The sequence below is a fragment of the Panicum hallii genome, chromosome 1 (genome assembly GCF_002211085.1).
Source record: "Panicum hallii strain FIL2 chromosome 1, PHallii_v3.1, whole genome shotgun sequence".
Lineage (NCBI taxonomy): Eukaryota > Viridiplantae > Streptophyta > Magnoliopsida > Poales > Poaceae > Panicum > Panicum hallii.
Window position 1 is genome coordinate 50,246,466 of NC_038042.1, and position 22,261 is coordinate 50,268,726.

The following is a 22,261-nucleotide window of genomic DNA, read 5'->3' on the forward strand; positions in this document are numbered from 1 at the left end:
TCTAGACAGACTCTACTAGCCCCGCACTTCGCGCCCATGTTTATCCCGTCTCAGCCCAACAGCCCACTATGCTGACGCCGCCGGCCTACTCGGATCGGGCAGGGACAGAGACAGCCTACTTGCTGTGCCATGACGGACCAACCTTCAAAACCAATTTGCAGTCGATTGAAAAGTGCACACTTTTAATTAAACGACAAGCCAGGTTTTGTGGCCGGACGAAGCAGGACCCAAAAGCAAGCTAACAAAGTATACAACGTAAAGTAGTTGCATTGAGTACTTCTTGTACATGCATGCGCAAACGTAGAAACTTCCATCAGCATACAAACATCTTTTAGCAGGAGTAGGTTAAGGAAGACAGTCATCAGGGGAAAAAAGCATCGCTATCCTAGGTGCACGCTCTCGATCGATCCTACTACTTTCTTGTGGGCTAGTAGCTGGCTACATCAATTAGGCTACAACCTAGTAAACTAATCACTGCACCAATCACACTGCACTCTCCACTGTACAATGCTGCTGGCATACAGAAAGAAACATGGATTGACAAGGGCCAGAAAGGGACAAGGATGGGTGTGTGGAAGGGTTTGTATACATCTAGACCAAATGGCACATGCAAAAGCCTAGACGAGGAAATTGGGGAGCCCGATCTTCCTCCCGGTTCTCTTGACATCTTCCTGCACCTTTCTCCTGTACTCCCCGAACGTGAACGTCCGGTAAGGAGAAGGCTCCTCGCACGCGCCGATGGGCGAGTCGTAGGACGGGCAGAGGAAGTAGGCGACGGAGTAGCGCTCGGTGGTCGCGTTGGTCATCACCTTGTGCTCCACGCTCTTGTACCTGTTGTTGCTCCATGCCTTCAAAATGTGAAACCAAAAAAAACTAAGAGGAGGCCACCTTGGGATTGCAGTGCATGCACGATGCTGACAGATTGTAAAACACAAGCATGCGTACGGCACATATATACTAGTACGTACTCATTTCTAGTAACAATCATCTGATCTTACTTAGTACTACATTATTGTAGATCTATAATCTCCCTGTCTGGATAATGGCAAACCACTTTAGTACTCCATATAGTAGTAGCTTAGCTGTGCCGGTGTGAATGTGATCTCCCACTGCAAAAGCTGCGGTACACCATGTGGCGATCATCGTGCATTGACAGGTCAGCTATCGGCACTGCGACGTCTCCCTGTCCCTCGAACCGGGAGGACTTTCCCGTCAGCCGCAGTGCACACACATGAGGAACAGCTAGCGCAAGCAAGTACTAGCTAAGTAGCTAGGCAGCTCGTGTCTGATGCGGCAAGCCCTGGAAGCTCCAGCTCCCCCATGCCAGTCCCCCACTTCTGAAGAGTTCGAATCGGAATATGTTCGTGCCGGATTCTGTACTTGCATTTCACGCAGGCAGACAGGCAGACAGACAGGCAGCCACTAGCGAATGAAGAGTATCTTTGTGCCCGATGCTCCTCGTGCGCAAAAAACAAGGTAGCTAATAGCCTTTACTAGGTCTAGCTGCTGGGGCGACGGGCGACGGCGACGCATCGGCGGAAGCCGGAAGGGGATCGAACAGCTAGCTGGCAGCAACGTGATGGTGTGCGCGCGCGTACGTACCTGGAAGAGGTCCCCGACGTTGACGATGAGGGCGCCGGGGATTGGCTTGACGGCCACCCACCCGGCGCCCTTCATGAGCTGCAGGCCGCCGACGTGGTCCTGGCAGAGCACGGTGAGGAAGTCGCTGTCGGTGTGCGGCACCAGGCCGAAGGAGGCGCCGTCCGGCGGTGAGACGGGGCACGGCGGGTACCGGTTCAGCCGGAGGAAGCACGTCGTCTCGTCGCACCCCTCCGGGAAGCGCTCCCCGGCGGCGGGGCGGAGGGCCTCGGCGAGCACGCGCGCCAGCGTGCCGGCCAGCTTCGACATCGCGCCCGCCACCTCCCGCGTCACGTCCCTGCAGCGAGCGACGACGTCGGCACAGCACAACGACCCGCGTGAGATAACGATCCATGGCATCGTGTAATAAACTATAGATATTGTTGTGCCGACCTGAGGACTTCAATTATTTCCCGTTAATTATTTTTCCATGCAACTAGTAACTGCTAACTAGAACTCTAGAATAGTTCCTTCTAGCTCAATCCTTTTAAAAAATAAAATATTAGAAGAGTAGATTCAGATATTTAGTAGAGACCACACATGTGCTATTGTACTATTTAATTTAGATACTAAAAAGAGAGATACACTAGAACACAGAAGAAAAAAGACGTCCCGCATCCATGTTTGACGAACTCGAGTGTGATCCTCGAACCCCAAAAAAATAAGCCCTAAAGAATGGCCTACTCGCGGACGAGCTCGCTTTCATCCCAGAAATCCTTTTCTTCCCCGATCACTAAACCCGTGAGAGGAACACTGATTGGACACACTTATATATAAGTATAAATGTATAATCTAATTGCACTCATCATGCATGGGACCAAGACTAATCGCATGCCGGAGCCTCGACGGACGGCAGCATTTTCCACATCAGACGCGAGTTAAGTTACAGCCCACTGCTTTGAGGCTTGAGCTGACTTGCAGACTCCTCCAGAAAAAAAAGAAATGAAAAGAAAGGTGATTCTGCCACTCCAGCTCGAGCGCTTAACCGCCGTAAATCGAAGCGCCTCTCCTTTTCCCGGCCGGGTTTGCGTCGTGTCCGGCCTGCTGGAACTTATTCCGCCGCACTACTCGCCGGCGTCCCATCGCGTCGGATTTTTAGTTACCAGTCCCTCTAGGACGGGAAATAAAGCCTTTTTTCACGATGGATTTTATTTTATTTCCTGGTATCGAGAAATGCTCGAGCAGAATGAACTAGTTCTATCTAGCAATTTTTTTAAGAAAAAAGTATCTACCAACTTGAAGGAGATGAAATAGCAGGATGGGGATCAGGGTGGACAGATGTCCAACGCCCAAAGCTCCCTTGTCGATGCTGGCTGGTAAACTATGCACAAAAATGAGAAAAAAGCATGGTACTTCTCGGTAGCTAAATTGGGAGGGAGGGAGGGGGTGAGTGGCGGTTGTGTAGGAACGAACCTCAGGGTGGTGAGGCCGCCGAAGTCGCAGCCGGCGTCGCCGGAGACGGCGGCGAGCGGGACGTGGAAGGCCTCGGACCACGACAACTGCCGCGGCGACGTCGCGGTCGGGTTGCCCCAGCGGTAGGAGTCGCCGAGCAGGCCGCCCGAGGCCTTGGCCTCGAACGGCAGGCGGAACAGGCGCGCCTGCTCCCGCCGCATCGCGTCCAGGAGCTCCGGCGCCACGCCGTGGTTGCGCACCTGGAAGAACCCCCACTCCTCCGCCGCGCGCGCGATGGCCGCCGCGCACGCCGCCCGCTCCGCCTCCGACGACCCACCGCCCCCGCTCGTCAGGCATCCGACGTCGATCATCGGGAGCTCGCACTCCGCCACGGGCGCCGCCACTGCCGCGCGCGCGCCTCCGTTGTTGGGCGCGCCATCGCCGCCGCCGCAGCGCCGGAGCAGCGCGTAGTAGCTGTCCGCCAGCGGCGGCTCCGCTGCGCCCCCCGCGAAGGCCGGCATGGCAGGCTGGCTCCCGCCGGTGGAACGAGCTAGCAAGCTAGCTGTGCGAGAGTTCAAACTCGCTGGAGCTGAGCGCGCGCAACGCTGAACGCGGAAGCTCTAGCTGATCGGGAGCTAGCTGTGCCTGCCTGCCTGTGCGAGCGCCGGGCGCACAAGCCGAAGAAGCTTACCCTATATATAGGGGCGACGCACGCGCGGTGGTTTGGGCGCTTGGCTGGCTGGCTGCCGCCTCGGGCACGAGTGCACCGTCGCTCGCACAGTACGCGCGCGCGCGCGCGCTCGTGGCGATGAAGCTTGCGTGGGCCCGGCGGCCCGGCCCGATCGCGCGCGGGGGCGAGGCGTTTTAATCAATTAATTAAGCTGCCACCGGTGGCGTTTCGGTGGTGGAGGCGCGCCGGCGCGGGCCGACACTTGGAGGCGGCAGGGGCGGCGACGCGCAGAGCGGGGTTTTGACCGGGCCAGCGGCGACGACGACGGCCGCGAGCACCGGGCCGGGCGGGGCTGTCACTGACACCGGCCGGGCGTGCATGGCGACGCGGACAGCTTATTTTACTAGTACTGCTACACGTACGGGTCGAGGAGTGTAGGGAGTACGTGTGCGCGTACGTATGGGCAACTGTGCATGCAGCAGGGATTTCTCTCGAAGGGTGTAGCTAGTGGTGCGCAGCGTTGTCGGGCCCCCGGCGGCGGCGTCCATCGGCGGCAGCAGGTCATGGGCGGCCGCTGCGTGTCCCGCCGGGAGGCATACGGGCGCGGCCGCGACATGGTGTCCCGTGGCACATTCCCCAGTTCCTTCCCCGGCCCAGTCGTCACCGCCTCATCGGGGTCAGTAGTCGCATGGATTGCTCGCTCTCCCTCCCTCGAGCTCGGAGAGCCGCAGAAGAATATGGGCGTGCACATACACGTAGACCGGTAGAGGTAGAGAGAGCCAATGTGATGACGATCGAAGCTAATAAGCACGAAGCGCTGAGCGTTGGGTAATGGGTTTGACCGTTCGAGACACTGATCAAGGAGAAGAGCTCTGAGGAATCAAGCCACGGAGCATGGGGCTCCCGGCAGGCAAGGGACCATGCCGCCTTTTGCTTCATGCTGCTCCTTTTGGTGGGGCACCGTGGCCGGGTGGGGCATGGCATGAGGAGCTAGAATACTAGATTCGATCGGTGGTTGCAACGGCAGCTCGTTCATCAACCTGCGCCGCAGGCACAACGCCGCATGGCAGTTTTTTTTTTAGAAAAAAAAATTATATAAACAGGACACGCAATGATATCTCCAAATGAGCGTGGGATATTTTGTTGTGGACTCAAAAGTTTATTGCTCACCTTTCGCCAGAATACCATACCGGGATGTGCTCCTTGGCACGCGCTAGGACGACCAGTTTTGCGTACCGTTACCTCAAGATCCCTTGCATGTACAACCTAAATATTTTTGTTCATGTCATGCTTTGCATTGGGTCATACAATGCAAAAAGGAACATACTGTGGGCGGCTTAGAGATGGGGCAACCCTAATCCCAGCTCAACTTTTGATTAGATCCTACCAAAATATTGCACGACCAAAAACGCCTTACATCTGCTAGCTGCAGGTCCAAGTCCCAGACAAACTGATGACGCTCCGACGGCCGGTGCTGGGTTTAAAAGGTTTGCTGGAGGAGTATAGTACTATCTTTTCAACCCTGAAGAATAAAGCAATGTGAAGGGCGGCAGTTTGTTCCTCGTCCTCAAGGCCAGACAAACTTTCCAAGAGAGCAGCTTTTTTGGTACTCTAATATATACTCCTCCTGCCCCAAAGTGGCAGTACTAAACTTTGTTCCAGGCTACCGGCCGGTCCGAGATTTGGCACAAAACTCCAATGGTTTTCCTGTCAGGCGGCTGACATTTTCTTTCCCAGACCCAGCGAGAGTTAGTTCAACGGTTTCACACGCCTGCATCGGATCGCGCGTGGGCGACCGCATATTCTACGCGTTTAGTTCGACCGATGTCGTCTCGTGTCAGCTGGCTTGGCCAGCTTTATTTCCTCTGCTGCTGCTGCTGCTGCTAGCCTGCTGCTGAAAAATAATTACTTTTTGCGAGGATTAAACAAAATATGAGCTAGAAGGAGCTGGAAGCATCCATCTCGTTTGCCAGGATCGATCAAAGCATGCCATGTTGCGTTGTCGTAGCTAGCAGGAAAAAATATTCATACATTTCGCAACATTTATTGAGGCATGTCTGGAAGTTAATAAATCACCTCTAAATATCATTGGATTTTCTTTTTCAAATTAGAATTTATTGAAAAAAACTATGTATCTAAAAAGGGTCGAAACAAATTCTAATTTAGGACGATGGAGTGCCTCGATCGAACCAGACCTCTAACATAGTCTCCGTGGACTCTAGTCCAACTGAGCATATCGGAACAGACGCAAACAGACTGTGAACAAAAGCCACCTCACTCCTAAGTTTAGCTACCAACCAAGCACTGCTCTGTAGTCCCGTACAAACTTAGCTAGCGTGTACCGGCTGTTATCGATCGTAGCTAGAGTAGTAGTAGTTTGAACCGGTAAAACGATCGACCGAGAGGACGCTAGCTATATTTGCTGGCGCCACACGTGTCCCGCGTCGCATCAGCGCTACGCAGCAGCTTCCCCGGCCGCACGCGCCCTCTCTCCTTGGAGTTGGAGGTCGGCAGGCGCGCGCTGGCCTCTCGCTATGTACGTGCGGCCGGGTCCCTAGGCACGACAGAGACCACCCTAGGCCGCCCCCACCCTCGTGTCGCACTGTAGCTCGCTGATGGCCCTGGCCGAGCCGGGCAGGGACCGCTAGCTGCGTATGTGCCAGCGGCGCCAGCTTCTTTCCGGCCGCTCCCCTTTCGCGATCCGGCGGGAACAGTGCCCCCGAAGCCAGAGCGGCTGGTGGTGGCGGCGAAAGAAACGACGACGACGGAGCAGTGCGTGTGTTCAAAGCGAAAAGTTCCGAGCACGATCTACCGGTGCACGTCGCCAGCAGCTCCGATCTCTATCCTCCTCGCGGCACGCACGCAGCTGAAAAGACCTGAGCCCCGGCCGCGTGTGGGCCAGCACTAAAAATCAACAAGTACCCGGTCACCTTTCCTTTTCCTCCGGTGTCGGCAAGCAAGCGACTGATCCTTCGTGTGTCGCCGCGAGACTCGCTCGCTCGCGCTCGCGCCCGGGCCGGGGCGCGAAAGAGGCGGCGACCGCGGCCCCGACCCCGCCCGCAGGCTCTCCTCCATTGGCAGGGCCGTCAGCTCCATGAACTTTAGGAAGCGTAGGCCTGATAAGAAGAAATAAGGTAATCTCTTTGAACTATTGTAGGTGTTTAAGCTTATTTTATGCTTTTCTAAGACTTAATGTGCTTCTACTCTTTATATTGTAATCTATGCAAGTATTAAACCTAATTGCTTACGTACCGAATTGCTCGTGGAATTTTTTTTTGCTGTGTACTGAATATTTTTAGGTTGTATACCGAATTGTATGTTGAAATTTTGATATGATTTACCATAAGTTCTAATCCTAGATCCGCCACGGACACTGGTTCACCCAGTGGCGTGATGACTGACTGACGACTGACGCGAGCCCGAGCGGCATGCATGCGTCGGTGCGTGCTTTCTCGCAGTCCTGCCAAGCCAATGCGGATCCTCGTGACTCCTACAACAGGGAGGAGTTAACTATAAAGGCTAAATGCCACATTCGCCTAGTCAGAAGGCATATATCAGGTTTGAGCAGGCAGCTGGGGATGTAATTTCTAAGCATCTTTACCAGCTAGCTACTTTATTTAAGAAGCTGCGTACTCGAGCCTAGTAAATTTCAGGATTTTGCTTCCACAAGCGACGTCATGTGAAATTTGGTTTTGGACACAAAATTTTTTTCACTACTAGACATGCGACGTAGGACTAGGGATGAGACTGAGCTCAAATGAGAAGTTTGAGGACCAGATTAGTCACTGAAATATTTAGAAAAATAAATTTGAGACTGAAGGATCAAATGGACTAACCGACAATTAAAAGCAAAAAAGTAAATAAATGTTGAGTGCAGCGGCGGTCCTGAATCCGAGACGGGCGCTGCTCATCAAGCGCGGTCTCTCCAATGGGAAAGCTTGGTTGGAATCGCTCGATGGCTGTCAGTCCAGAAGCCCACTTGAAGGCCAGCAGCAGGACCTGCGATACGATACGATCCGATCCCGTAAATCTCCAAACTCCATCATCTATTCCGTGGAGGCCGGACCCCGTGGAGGTGAACTTGCATAGTTGCATCCGTAAAAAATCCCGTTCTTCACCTAGAATTTTTTTTTTTCTGTCGAATTCTGATTGGTAGGGCTTATTCCTAGGTAGGTTCTCAGACTAGGAATCGAGAGGGAGAAGATATGTATTCTAGGGCTCCTGATCGCCTGGAAACAGCCTGCAGGCATCCAGTTCCAAATCCCCGATGCCCTGCCCGCATATATGTCGGGCCCACCAATCCGGAAAATCATGTCGAAAGTACGATACTCTATATGGGCCGCGGCGAGCTGGGCTCGAAATTTGGGCCGTTGGGCGTGCCGGATTTTCTGCTGGGCTTGTTAGGGGGTGGGGATCACACCTTGGGCTTGTTGCAATTTCGATTTGGGCTTCATCACCTTGGACCTGTCCTTCGGGAGGTCCTATATATCTTCCACACCTTCCATTTGAGATGCGTGCAGGCGGACCGGGAGAGCTGGTTCACCGTGCACTGGTTTGAGAATATGAACTGGACACGTGTCGATCTGTGGTTCGCCATGATGGATGATTAGTTGGACGGATACCTTTTTGGATTCGAATCTTTTATTTAAATTTTCTTTCCAACCGTAAATGCGTTTTGGATTCCGTTTGAACCTTCGTGCTGCTTAGAATTTATACTACAAAACAAGATCCAATATAACTATATTTTAAATTTTTCAATTTTGCTTTGAAAAATCAACATTGGAAATACAGTGCTTCAACATCTTGAATATACGTATTCAACACTTTTGATTTACAACTTCAACATTTTCACATAAATGTTTAATTAGAGTATTCAAATTGTTGCACTAAGTTTGAATAAATATTGAGTCTAGTAGTTTAAAATGTTGACTATACTAGTTTGTCACCTTTAACATATTTGTTGACAAATATTTAGCAAAAAATATGAATCATAGATACATACTAGAAAAATAAAACAAAAAAGAAACCTAACACCGTCCAGTATGTTGGTTGTCCTGTGCTTGTGCAGTTGTGCTCGTGCTCATGCGGTGTTGTGTCTTGGCCTCCTGTTTTTTTTTTTGAACTGGAATAGTTTCATTCCTTTAAACAGTGGACACAGCACAATCGCTGGCCACCAGAACCTCAACGCCTATCGGTGGAGACTCCCAGTACTGGTTAGTTCCCAATGTCAGCCAAAGCATGGGCTACCTGATTACATTCTCTATTACAGTGACAGCACGAGAAGGAGCTAAAACAAGTGACCGCCGTTACTTTGATCTCGTGTATGAGGCCACCCACCGGAGACAGCCTGAAACTGTCGTTCGCCAAAGCATATTTGAGAAGGAGGGCATCTGTCTCCAGGACAACATTTGTCATGCCAGCCATCTCCGCCATCTTGATTCCTTCTAGCGCTGCGATCACCTCGGTTTGGAAAGCATCGAGAGCATGGTGAATGTGCCCAGCTCCTGCCTCTACAACCTGCCCCGTCGAATTTCTGATGACAGCTCCCCACCCTCCAGCACCTGTCTGCGGATTAAAAAACCCATCTGAATTTATTTTGAGCACATCCTCAACTGGCCTTGTCCAACGTTTCAATTCCTCCCTGCTAGCACGAACAGGAGGTTCAGGAGTTTTCAGAAACTCCTCCGCCTGCGCCTGAATAATGAAAGCTAATTCAGCTGGGCTTTTCCTCCTCCCCCCTTCTCTGGCATTATTTCTTTCCTTCCACCACTGGTATAGGGTTGCACAGGCATACATTTGGTCTCTCTTCACCATATTCAGAATCATTTTAGTCGTTTCTTCGGCATTTTGTAGCTCAGCCAGATGCTGTCGCTTTTCCGCCAAACCCAGCTCCCTCCTGTTTTACTGATACTACCATGTGCAGACGTGCAGTCTCGTCCTGCTCCTGCTGCAGCTGCATGCGATTGTGCGCTGGGCCTGTGGCAGTGTCGTTGATGGGCCGTTGGCGGGCTGTGCGATTTCAGCGATTCCCATCGCACGAAAAATATATAGGAGGGACCTCTGTCCTCCACCGAAAAAAACCGCCACGCCCCAGCCCAGAGAGTGTGTTCGTTTCCTAAAATCTAAAGTTTAAAGGTGTCACATCAAAGAGAATCTTGTCATTTAGAAATATTAAATAAAATCTAATTACAAAAATAATTGCAGAACCCCAGGGCTAATTCGCGAGACGAATCTAATGAGGTATATTAGTCCATGATTAGCGGATGATTACTGTAGCATCACTGTGGCAAATTATGGATTAATTAGGCTCATTAAATTTGTCTCGCGAATTAGCACCCATCTGTGCAAAAAGTTTTATAAACATATTTTATTTAATACTTCTAAATAGTAAGATTCTCTTTGATGTGACGGGTCTAAGAGGGGAGGAAACGAACACACCCTTACCGTCCAATATTTGAGATTCGTACATACATCAACAGCCTTTGGATCGTGTATACGTCACTTCTCAACCCTGGCAGCTGGTGCCTCCTCCTCCCCCCACCTGCGCCGCCGCGCGCCCTGCCCTCAGTGTGCTGCTGCCCTTGGCCGCCCCGCTGGTCCCCGGCCCCCGCACGCTATCGCCGGTCCTTGGCTCGCGCAGGCTCCAGCCGCTCGCGCATCCGCGGCTGCCCACGCCGCCGCGTGCGGCCACCCACCGCTGCCCCGCCTGCACCACCCTCCCTGCCCTGCGCCGCCCACTCCGCCGCCCAGGCCACCGGAGAAGACCACCCCGCCTGCGCGGATTAATTCAAATTTTGCATATAGCTTTTCAACATTTGGTGTTTATCATTTCATCTTTCTAATTTCAACATTTGAACATTAAATGTTGAGCATGTTTAAGAAAAATGTGGAATATGCTTAAGAAAAATGTTGAACATTAAATTTATCTCCCTCTTCAGCTAATTGGGCTAAGGTGGACTCTCTAGATACATAGGTTATCTATCTTTTCCACAAGATACATAGGAAGAAGCGTGATCATTCCTGTACGTGGAAAGAAAAACGCGTCAGCTGTGGGCTTCCTGTATGAAAAGCAACCCTCTTAAAATCTGCGCTGTGCAAAAGGAGCGGTGCTGAAAAGGGTCATCGCAAACGAACATCGTTTTGTCACTTTCCATGAAACTGACAGCTAAGCGAGATGCCAACGTCAGTACGTCACAACCAGAGCAGCTAACGGCTACAAAGTCAAAATCGTGGGCATACTGCTGTACTGCTACATCCTACGAGAGCACGACCCTGAAGCTGAATGGGTCACAGAGCACGACCCCTCTTGACTTGCCTCTTTTCCCCCCATCAAATAAAACACCTTGCCTTTTCAAAATTTTTTTGAAGGACTTTTATAAGGCCACGGCAGCTGGACCATGAGCCCCCACCGATAGGGCGTTCCATTTTTATTCAATTCGGCGGAAACATCGATGGGAGGAACATGGAGGCATGATGGACGGCGACGCGTCGCGTGTGGAGCCGGTCTCCAATCCCACTCCGCCTCCGGCGCCGGTAGACCGTGGGCAGGTGACGCGGGTGATCTGTCCTCCTTCATGACGCGCGTGTTTGACTCGCCGGGCCGCCCGTCGGCGCACGGCCACGGCTGGCCGTGCACATGGCCGCGGCGCATCCAGTTCCTTGCCCAACTCCTCCGGCGCTTCCAGAAGTTTACAGCCAACGTCACCTCCGATGCCCGAACCCTTTTTCCTTGGCTGCTCCGTGATCCGGCACCGAAAGACACGCGACCGGCCCCGAGCCGTCCGAACCTCCTCCGGTCCCGAGCGGCCAGGACGCGGGACGAGCCCGTCCCGCTGGTGTCGCGCGTGCGCCCGTGCCATTTCCCCGAACCCCACTTGGAGTTTGGCTGGCGTTGGGAGCTTGGGAGTTGGGGGACGGGACGGGGACGCCGACCGAGCCACCCAAAAAGCTACGGGCGCCGGGACCCGGCCACCAGGGAGCTCTCGAGTCTCGAGGGCCAGCCAGGACAACCACCCAGCCCCCAAACCCCTCCTCCGCCCTTCCTCTCCGCCCTTCCATTCGGGTCGCGTCGAGAGGCAGGCAGGCAGGCAGCCCGCGCGGGTGCAGACGCGCACCACCTCCCTCCCCCATCGGATCCGGCGCGGCGCGGATCCACGCAGCGAGCGATCAATGGCCTCATCCTCGGCGGCGGCGGACGAGGTGGCGCCGGCCCCGGCCCCGGCCGAGGCGGCGGAGGCCAAGGGGAAGGGGAAGCGGGGCGGGGTGCTGGGGCGGATGTGGCGGGCGCTCTTCGGCCGCCGGGAGGACTTCGAGAAGCGCCTGCAGTACCTGTCCAAGGAGGAGGCCGCCGTGCACGCGCGGATGCGCAGGCGGACGCAGTTCTCGCGCCGCGCCGTGCGCAACCTCATCGTGCTCTCCGTCCTCGCCGAGGTCCTCGCCGATTCTCCCTCCCTCCCTCCTTCCTTCCTAGGCCTCTTGTTTTTAATTTTTCTCCTCCTGATTTGAGATGGTATGTCATGCGGGTGGGCGGTTGTGTTCGTCGCTGCGTTCGGGGCTGTTCGATTTTTTGTCGTTAGGTCCGCTGATTATGCGATAGGTAGATGCTGTGCGTGTCACCTTGAGTACCTGCGGATTTTCTGCGGCGTACCGTGGTCTATTGGCATCGTGCTTGGGATTAGCTTAGGGTGGGGGTAGAACAACACGAAAAGGTGACTTTGCTAAAGAACATGCGGATGTTTTTCTGTTTCGACCGAAGGGTAAAAGGGAAAACGCTTTACTCGAAGAAATTAGACGGTGTTTCCGGTACTCGCATTGTTTACGTGGGACGTTTACGTTTCCAGTGAGTTACGAAGAAGTTTCTCACATGGTGCAGAAGATTCATGCCCAGCATCACTGATGGATATGATAATTTGGCCTAAAATTCAGCGAATGCAATGGATATGATCCCATTGCAATGCGAAATTGACTGCTGCTTTGAGTTTCCTGTGTTTTCTGTCAAAGCTTTAATGCTCACGAATCCAATGGTATTCATGGGTTTCCTTTATAATTTGTAGTTACCACCAAGCAAATGTTGCGTGTGGCAAAAATTTTTCCCAGTTACGTAAAAGACCCTTGTTCAGTTGTTCAGAAAGTTCTGTCATATGCTAGTACTCCCATTTAGAGTGGAATTTACTTGAATACATAGGTGGGTTATACTTTTGAAGCAGGAATTTTCTTGGAGCAACAGCCAATAGGTTTGCTACAGGAACTTTGTGCTAATGCTTTATATTTTAATTAGAGTGACTTTAGGAGATCAGGTATTTTGAGTGGAGCAATAGCCAATAAGTGTGTTACCGAAAATGAATATGGTCTGTTTTCTGTCAAAACTGAGAATGTCCCATTTGGGTCCTTCCTGCTGTTTTTTTGGTTTGTCATTATGCTCCTTTATCATGTGAATCACTGTTTTGTTTTTCATTCTGGGGATTATGAAGTTGCAGGAATTGCATTTCTCAAATCTATGCTGCCTTGTACTAAGGATTTCACAGAGCATGATTGCTGCATTATAAAACTTTTCTCACAATCAAATGCTAAAAATAAACACTCCTCTATATGATTCTTCTTTCTTCTGTTCTAATGATCTTTTTTTTTCTCTTTTTAGCTTGTTGCTTCACTGTATATGATGCAGTTTACATGTTCTTTAAACCATGTTTTCAGGTGCTGGCTGTTGTATATGCTATTATGATGACAAGAGATGAGGACCTAACTTGGCAAATGAGGGCAATTCGTGTGCTGCCTATGTTTGTTCTTCCAGCTGTATCCTCTCTGATATATTCAACAGTTGTAAACTTCACAAGGATGCGTAAGTGCCCCAAAGCCTTGTCAGATAACACTGTTTCTAACTCATGTGGTACCAGTCTTTGCACTTCTGCTTGTGTGCAAAATTTCCAGAGGTGTTATTTTTCCTTTTGTTTTGCCTTTTGTGAAATTTGTGTGCTCTGCATGAACACTTGAGTCGGGGAGGTTTACTAAAGTACTTGAAATATGTGTCTGGTATTTTTCCAGAACTTCTTATAATATGAAGCTTGCATTTGTTTTCCTTGGATGCTGCTCTATCTACTCATTACACTTCATGTATCGACATTTTGAAATTTGTGGTTGTCAAAATTGGAAAAAATTTCAATGCAAATAATGAGAGTAGATTGATGTCACTGTTATTCCCCTGGTTGCCATTTTTCTCTGTAAGTGGAAGCTTGAGTTCACCAAAATAGTGACATAAGAAATTTGAAGACAACCTTAAGAAGACAAATAGAAATACTTGCGCCTGTGCTGTTATACCAAGTAGTTTAAAGCCCTTGTCATGTCTTCTTCCCTTTATAATGATTGGATACACCTTCAAGTTATGTAGCTATATGTACTGTATACTTGTCACAACTGCTGTTGTATCCTCAAAATAATTAAGAAATAATGATAGTTTACAGTTGCTTGACAAATCAAGAATTAGAAATTTGCATGGATTGTGTAAATTTGAATGATTGTTCTGTTGTACATCTGTCAAATAAAGATCTTGATCCTTTGTCACTATGTTTTCTACTATCATGGTAATTTTTTACTACATAAACATATATGGTGTAGGATGTTATCACTATTCCGTTTTGCTTTAATGAATTTGTATTCATTTCTATTCACAGTTGAGCGAAAAGACCAGAAGACCCTTGAAAAGTTGAGGGCTGAGAGGAAAGCCAAGATTGATGAGCTTAAAGAGAGAACAAATTATTATCTTACCCAGCAGCTTATTCAGGTAAGTGGACAAGTATCCATCACTCAAGCAGTCAAGCTACAAAAATTCACGAGTTCCTAGTATCAGGTCTTTTTCATCTCTTGCCGCAACGATACTAAACGGTGATATGTATTGTACATGTGCAGAAATATGATCTTGATCCAGCTGCAAAGGCCGCGGCAGCTTCAGTTTTGGCATCAAAGCTTGGGGAGGAGACTGGTTTAAAACTTCATGTTGGAGAAGAACCAAAGTTGGATGCAGCAGTGGCTAGAAGCAACGATGTTGAGATACTACCATCAGATGGTTTGAGAAACAGGAGGCAACCCAATACAAGAGGAAGCAGGACTGGGAACCCCTCTGCTGCTCATACCCCAGCACAGGGAACTGAATCCAGTCCAACTGCGAGTGCTGGTTTGGAAACTGCACCGGCTCTAATGGTGGTAGAACACCATCAAGGCACAGGGGCCAATGATGGTGGATGGATTGCAAAAATTGCTGCCTTGCTTGTGGGGGAGGACCCATCACAGTCCTATGCTTTGATCTGTGGCAACTGCCATATGCATAATGGTGTGTATGATAAACCAAGCTCTTTTGATCCTTCACATATTGTACCCCAAAAAGGGACGCGTTACCTAACATACTAATGTTTGCAGGCTTGGCACGGAAGGAAGATTACCCACACGTAACATACTACTGCCCACATTGTCATGCATTGAACACGTCAAAGCAATCCATGGGCCAATACTCAGGCTCCAACTCAGGCCGGTCGACCCCAGCTGTTCCTGCTGATGGAATGTCCGCTTCCAGTTCAGTACATGAGGGTGAATTGAGTAACCTGACCACATTGCAGGAGCTGCCAAAGGAAGGAAATGCGGAGAAGCAAGAAACGGAGGCAAGTTGATGGTTCATAAAACTACTATTGTTGATGTGTGTGGAATTAGTTCGTCTTTTAGACATATACCGTCATGTTTCAACTGGTCCGAGCGGCAGATTTGGCACTGTTGTAAATTGGAAATAGTGACTGATATGATCCACAGAAACTTAGCGTCCAAAAAGAAGAAATGAGCCATGGCGTGTACATCCATCATCCTTGAGTGGATGAATTTTGTTGTCAATAGAGTGTCAGTCAAGACTACCTGCTGCGTGACAAGATGACCCTGAAACTGAAGGGCTATGTGACGAGGCATGCAAACAGGTCAGTCCCATAGCGTTCAGACAAGATGATGTAGATCATAGATAAGATCGATGCTTCATTTTCTATTTCTACCATATTCTATTTGCAAGCACTTATTCAGAGGCCAGGAACATGGAGAAATTTTTGCGTTTATCTGGACCTTCATCTTTCCGGTGATGTTTGTGACGTTACACCTTGCAGAATTTCACCATCAGTGATTAGTTCTTGTTATGCACTCCAACGCCACAGCTGTCATATGATGTTGAGGCCGCACTTGCTCGATGGGGTTCTTTGTTCTTTTCTAGACAGCTCGTTTGCTTGCCCGCAGTCCGCAGACAGACAAATGGACTAATTGCTGGTCAGCCAGCCCAATGGTGCCATTGCTTCATTGGTTTGCTCGGCGTCTTCGGTCAGCCGTGCAGTGTCGCCAGGGTCCAGGGATGGATTGAACGGCGGTGCATGCCTGTGTGTGTGGACTTGTGGGTGGTGTGGTGTGGTGCGCAAGACGAAACATTGTTGCATCGACTAGCATGGGTGCTGGAGAGTAACTGTCACCCGTGACGCATCTGCTGATTACATCCATTTCAATATGTCGAAGCAAGTGTTGAAACACGGTTATCTATAGCAGTGCATATGCTGAAAACTTGAAGTAGATGATATCGATAGCAGTACACCAAAGATGCACAAGTCCAGCAAGCAAGCCAAGGGGGCTGCTTACATACATAGGCACAAGATTGTAAAAGAAAAAGAAAAAAAAAACAGAGCTTCGTTTCCTCTTCGCCCTAGTGGGCCAGAGAATTGAGCCCGATCCGACTTGCACGATAAATAGGGCACAAGAAAACACCCACATGCATGGCAGGTCCTCATGGCTGGTGATTGCTTATCTTGAGCTTATATGTTTAGATATAAGTTCACAGCGTATATAGCATTAATAAGTCACCAAAACAATCAGCCATGTTTCTGCTCCTGTTCCTGCTGATGTCTAACACGCCGTACAGTACGGACAAGCTTACGGCTAGAAATGATGTGACATGTACTAAGTGCCTCTTGGAGGGATCATTTTTCGTTGCAGCTAATAAACTTCACAAGACTGAGTTTGTCATGTTTCTGCTCATTTTTGTTTTTACGAAACACAGTACAGACCGCTCGTGGCTCGTTTAAACAGCTTAAGGAGGGCTAATTTAGAAAGTTTAATCTACAAAAACTATTGTCTTATCCACATAGGACAGAATGAACTAAAAGAGAATTTTAAATTTCAGTATCTAAGTATAAATACTAAGGAAAAAAAAGGAAGAAGTTAGCTGTGTGTTCCCTTTGTGGCGCGTTGTTTCGGCCATTTGGGCACTACATCCCTTGGAAGTTTTGGCCCAACAACACATCCTCTCATGAGCCCATGTCACTGAGTAGCAGTGTTTGCATTTCCTCAACAAAAAATGGTAGCAGTGTTCGCGTTTCCTCCACAAAAAACAAAAATAGCAGTGTTTGCTGAAATATATAACAGGGTAACAGCAGACATATGCCAAGATTTAAAGGGGATGGGAGAAAAAACATCATCAGGGTAACAGCAGACATATGGCTAATACTGTACTCAGTGGAGACTGGAGACTGATTCGTTTTTGTTGAAACATGCGCAGCATTTGTGGATACTCATTCGTTTTTGTTGAAACAAGCGGTAGATTTATCCAAAATTGATAGAATATCTGTATGGTCTGGACTAGTTGTTAGTATGATGAATGGTTGCATAGAGCCATAGAATAGTTGTTGGTCTGAACTAGCTCTGGAACTGGAACTACACTCTAGCGCCATCTCCAGAGAGAGTTTTCTCTACTCTCACAAGATTCAACTGTCATCCATAGCATGATGTGGGTTGAGCGGTTGAGGCCCCGTCGTCACCGTCAGTTTTAACCCCATACCGAACTTCCAAGTTCCAAAGCCGGCGTACACCCCCACCCCCACAGTGGCAACGAATACAGAAGCCGGCGCACCCTGACCTCGCAGATTACCCCCGCCGCCCCGCGATTTTACCGCGCTCATACCGTCGGTTGCGGGCATCCATCGTAGCCTCGCCCAGGCGGATTGCAGGATTGGACCAGCGTTGGCGTTGAGGCGCGAGCGAACCCCTCCCTTTTCACCGACGCCGTGGAGTAAGTAAGCTGCTAGCACAAACCCATTCTTCTCCCTTTCTTTCCCGAACCATCTTTCTCCCTTTCTTGCTTGCTTCCTGTGTTGATTTCATGCTGTTTAGGTTAATGGCCATTGCTGCAATCAATGACTGGTGCCAGTAGCAACTATTTAGGGTGGTAGAGCCGAGGAAAGGTGAAGAAAACAGCAGCGGAAACTGCTGTAGTCGATTCCTTTCCCCATTTAACCTTGATCGCACGGATCAAGCCGATTAATTAATCCCAAGAACAGGGGCAAGAATGCATTTTTGCGGCATCTTTTCTGTCACGGGGAGCCCCGCTAGCGACAATTTTTTTTAATCTCTGTCCACTTATGAAAGATTTTGCTTATGGGTCCGGACATATGACCAGGAGTTCGTACCCTGTTTCTTGACTCCTTGTGGCCTTTTGGGAGGCGGCAGGGGAATTGGGAGTCCAACCTGATTGGATTTGTGGTAAGTGGTGCGGAATCACCGACCCAACAATGCTGGGCGGAATCTATCATTGTTTTGCTTCTAGTGCAGTTGTTTGTTTCTCTCCTGATCTGGACGAAGCTGACTTGATCCCATCCGGTGGTCCTGTTCAGTTAGTTATACTCTTTTGGTTTAAATCGTCAGGGGGATAAGCGAAAATTCCTAGTCCTCCATCGCTTTTGTTTTTCTCAGTTGTAATGGCCCCAACCTTCCGTTTCAGTTGTTGCTGTCTGTAGGATCATCCCTCTGGCTCATCAGGTTTTGTTCCAGAGGAAGACGACATCGATTTTGAAAAGTAACTAGTCAATTTTTTTTCTGCTAAAGGATTCGGCTAAAATTATAGGTGTTTCAGTGAGGAAGTAGAATAGGGTTGAAGATGGCTGACGTTAATGAGCGGTTCTATGTTTCAGGTAGTAGGGACACTTAATCTGATCACTGGACGGCGAATGAAATTACTAGGTTCATATTTGCTTTGCCATAGGGAGGAATGCACTTACATTTACTTCATTTCTCTATTATCTCTCTACTGTGCTACTGTGTTTGTTCGGTTTCTACTTCCTTGATGTTCTTAACTTCGTTTGGCCGCTCCTATTGAGATTGTTGAATTGTTCTTAATGTTTGGTGTTTGGCTACTTAAACAAATTCGAACTCTTTGCACTGAGATGCTCTTTTTGGTCCATTTATGTATGAACGGGTTGAAAATAGTAGCAGATTTACAGGATGTAATAAGTTTTCGTGTAAAAATAAAATAAATGCTTTCTAATGCCGTGGAGTTCGGAAGTTCATTTGACTCTTTAAGTTATTTGATAAAATCAACGGTTGCAGTTAAAGCCGGTGAGTTATTGTCATTGGGTGAGTTCATATAAACATGCACTTATGCTGATCATTAAGTTCTTCTGTTAACGATCAAGAATTTGTGAAATTTATTCGTATGCAAATTTACCAAGAATAGAAAAATTAATGAAATAATAGGGAAACTACAAATTTGAGGTGTGTTAGTTTCTAAGTTAGGAACTTCTATATAGTGGTCTGATTAACCATTCATTCCTGCAAGGTAACAATCATGTGTACATATACAAAGCAGAGGGTTTGATTGAGTGTTTCATGGTAGATAAGCAACTAGGATCACTTGTTAGGAAAGTCATGAGTGATAAATAGGTTCTTTCTAAAATGCCATCTGAAACATATACGTATTTTATTGCATATCGTAGTTTGCCATATAGTATCACATCTGTTTTCTGTCAGACTGTCACCCCTTTTTACCTGAATATGAGCAACTCATTTTGAAGTTTCTGACCTTTTTCCGATGGCTGCAAAATTGTTTTTGGTTGTAACCATCTCATTAATTTCCTTGTGAGAAATTCCTGGTACCTTCTTCAGCTGCCTTCCTCGCTGGATATCCAGGAAGAGGCAAGGTAGCCAAATTTGGCTTCCCTTTTCCCTGTCTTTTTTTTATAAAAAAGCACAACAATATGCAGAAAGTTCTCATCCATAACTAACGTTGTAATCTTCTGCAATTACCATTTTGCCCCTTGCTGCACAACACGGGGCCTTTTCTCTGATGCACATGCTGACATCTGTTTGCTTCTAGACATGCTCCAAGAATCAGTTTCTCTTTTTGCCTTTCCTTAAATACGTCCACATCATTGCCTCTGATCCTTTGTCATCTGCAACTGCAAGATATAGCAGACTGCACACTACACAGGAGCACCAATGGATCAGGGGATGGAGCTGAGGGGATGCGTTTGTCGGATCAAGAGCTCCGCGCTTGAGCTTCTGTCCATGGAAGAGGATCTGGTGACTGATCTGGATGATGATCTGTGGGATTTGGTCAGGAGGGATCTCCAGCTCAAAGCCACCTTCCTGTACATTGACCTGAGACGTGTGATCGCCCATAACGAGTGCGAGGAGCGCAGGGAGGAGATCACCCTTCTCGCCAACAATTTCTTCTACTTCATGGATGAGGTGATGTGATTGGTGCCTTCTTCTCCCATATTTGATAGCTTTCATTAGAAGCATTCATTTGTTGGCTGGCAGTCAGCAACTCAGCATGATAAATTCACTGGGTAATCAAGACTCTGCACACACCAAATCCTTCTTTTGTTTTGCATAATTCTTAGCAATTAAAATTTACCCATTTGGACCTACTTATCAACCGATTTTAACAGATGGTATTGCATACCTGATCATAGATATAGCATTGCTCAATTAATAATTATTCATTGTTCAGAATTACCGTGATATCTTGTACTGCATACCATACAGTTAGCATTTTTCTTTTTTGGTGACAGAGAGATAGGTTAGCTCTGCAATCGCTTAATGTGAATGCTGCCCCTGAATTCTGGCAGATTACCTTCTTTCTCCTTTTTCGGGGGTAATGATTTATTTATTTTTATGAAAAATCCTTGACAGTTAAAATTAATCCCATTTGGCCCACTTATTAGTAGGGGTGGTAAAGGGCCTAAAAATTTGCCTAGATAATTTAAGGGCCGGGCTCTAATCTTATACAATTTTGAGCTAAAAATATATAAGGGCTAAGTTGGATTGTGAAAAAAGTATTAGGGCCATGATCCATTACCACCCCTACTTATCGGACGATATAGCCTCCATCTGCAATTGTTGGTTGTTCAGAGTTACCTTGATATCATGCACTCGCACTGCATACCATAGATTCTGCTGAGCGATAGACTTCAGCAATATTTCTTTAGAAAGAGAAAGAGATAAGGTTACTCTGAAATCTCTTAATACATGTTGTCTCTGAATTCTACAAGATCTACAGCTATTTCTGAGCGTTTATTCAGGTAGCCGACGGATTGGGTTGTTAACTAATCTTTGTAATAATTGGCCGAAGGTGATGTAGTATAATGCGTTCTTGCCGAGAGTAATACTGAATCAAAGACAAACATTCACCGACCAACTTTCACCACCGAGCTACTAGCTAGTGGAATAAAATACTACATCACGGTCACCCATTTGGTACCAACTCACGGCAAAAGCTGTAATTCTTGTAGTGAGAAGCTAATTCTACCTCAAATTGCCCTTGTTTTGCCCTTTTTGTGTCATCATTTCTGAGTCACTCACTACGCTGTTTAGCGCTTGAGAAAGTTGAACCAGAGGGAACTGCACTATTGAGATTTGAGAAAGCTTCTCACCACTTTGTACCATAATCAGGTCAACAAAGACCTGCCAGATCATCTAGATATATACAAACTGCAGACCAATAAACAAGTTGACCAGTATTTCCCATTGAGATTTGATAAACTATCGAGATTTCAGAAGCTTGTGCACCATTTATCAAGTTCTTGTGATTCTTGGTTAGTATTTCCCAATAAATTGAAGTTAATGCGTAATCAGTCACGGCTAAACTTGGAGAACTCAAACTTTGGTCCTTGTGGTGTAGACACAACACAACAAACAAGTTGGACAATGACACAAGAGGGGTCATGTCAGCTAGTTGGGTTTGTGGATGCATTCGATGCTTTGATTTGACACCGAAACTGCTCTTTGATAAATGCGTGCATGCAGCTGGGTGACGCCGTGGCGAGCCGGAGCGTCTCGGTCGTGAAGGTGTGCTACGGCAACGCGGCTCGCACGCTCCGCGAGGTGGTCGCCGCCGTTGCGCCGATGGCAGCAGCCTGATGGGCTCACACCATCACATCGCCTGTCGGTGTCTGCTGCTTCTGATAGAAGCACAAAAAGGAGGGAGGGCCGTGCCTGAAAAAACTGTTGCAGAAAAGAGGTCGAGATGTACATGTCACCGTGTAAGAAATGTGGGCACTGCTACATCGCCTGTGCACATTCATGGTGAGCGACCTGAATGAAGCAAAGCTAGAAAAATATCATGTGGTTTGTCCCCTTTTCGGCATCGTTTGACCAGCTGAATCTAATTCTGTTCGATCGATGATAAACGCTTCAGAAATCGCCTCCAAACATTTGGCAAGAACAGCCGAAGTAGGCTTACAGCATTGCCCCTTATGTACACATGGTTTGAATTGTGAT

General features: G+C 48.4%; 3 protein-coding genes across 5 annotated transcripts; 2 read left to right on the plus strand and 1 right to left on the minus strand.

Moving 5' to 3' along the window:
• Positions 1-244: 244 nt before the first annotated feature.
• On the minus strand, positions 245-3,686 carry LOC112901074 (gibberellin 2-beta-dioxygenase 6-like). The gene is made up of 3 exons (XM_025969910.1): positions 3,052-3,686; positions 1,603-1,936; positions 245-848 (listed from the first exon to the last, which is right to left on the minus strand). Exons 1-3 carry the CDS (start codon positions 3,549-3,551, stop codon positions 618-620), a joined length of 1,065 nt encoding a protein of 354 aa, XP_025825695.1. The 5' UTR covers positions 3,552-3,686; the 3' UTR covers positions 245-617.
• Positions 3,687-11,454: 7,768 nt separating this feature from the next.
• LOC112902809 (uncharacterized protein At2g24330-like) lies at positions 11,455-15,816 on the plus strand. Its single transcript, XM_025971992.1, has 5 exons — positions 11,455-12,130; positions 13,394-13,538; positions 14,368-14,477; positions 14,603-15,023; positions 15,110-15,816. Exons 1-5 carry the CDS (start codon positions 11,870-11,872, stop codon positions 15,355-15,357), a joined length of 1,185 nt encoding a protein of 394 aa, XP_025827777.1. The 5' UTR covers positions 11,455-11,869; the 3' UTR covers positions 15,358-15,816.
• Positions 15,817-17,524: 1,708 nt separating this feature from the next.
• Positions 17,525-22,127, plus strand: LOC112888181. 3 transcript variants are annotated; one of them, XM_025954543.1, is made up of 3 exons: positions 17,525-17,774; positions 19,943-20,227; positions 21,788-22,127. In XM_025954543.1, the coding sequence occupies exons 2-3, from the start codon at positions 19,976-19,978 to the stop codon at positions 21,899-21,901; spliced, it is 366 nt and encodes a 121-aa protein (XP_025810328.1). In that variant the 5' UTR covers positions 17,525-17,774; positions 19,943-19,975; the 3' UTR covers positions 21,902-22,127. The 3 variants fall into 3 exon arrangements, with proteins under 3 accessions (XP_025810328.1, XP_025810330.1, XP_025810329.1); XM_025954545.1 differs by having other exon boundaries at positions 19,949-20,227; XM_025954544.1 differs by lacking the exon at positions 17,525-17,774 and adding an exon at positions 18,139-18,244.
• The last annotated feature ends 134 nt before the right edge of the window (positions 22,128-22,261 follow it).

Bases quoted from the DNA above. Each gene is read 5' to 3' on its own strand.
- LOC112901074 (XM_025969910.1), bottom strand. From the start codon at position 3,551: ATGCCGGCCTTCGCGGGGGGCGCAGCGGAGCCGCCGCTGGCGGACAGC. The intron at 1,937-3,051 runs GTTCGTTCCTAC...CGCTCGCTGCAG, and splicing joins GGCGGCCTCACCACCCTGAG to GGACGTGACGCGGGAGGTGG. The intron at 849-1,602 runs GTACGTACGCGC...CACATTTTGAAG, and splicing joins ACGTCGGGGACCTCTTCCAG to GCATGGAGCAACAACAGGTA.
- LOC112888181 (XM_025954543.1), top strand. From the start codon at position 19,976: ATGGATCAGGGGATGGAGCTGAGGGGATGCGTTTGTCGGATCAAGAGC. The intron at 20,228-21,787 runs GTGATGTGATTG...GCGTGCATGCAG, and splicing joins TCTTCTACTTCATGGATGAG to CTGGGTGACGCCGTGGCGAG.
- LOC112902809 (XM_025971992.1), top strand. From the start codon at position 11,870: ATGGCCTCATCCTCGGCGGCGGCGGACGAGGTGGCGCCGGCCCCGGCC. The intron at 14,478-14,602 runs GTAAGTGGACAA...GTACATGTGCAG, and splicing joins TTACCCAGCAGCTTATTCAG to AAATATGATCTTGATCCAGC. The intron at 15,024-15,109 runs GTGTGTATGATA...TAATGTTTGCAG, and splicing joins CAACTGCCATATGCATAATG to GCTTGGCACGGAAGGAAGAT.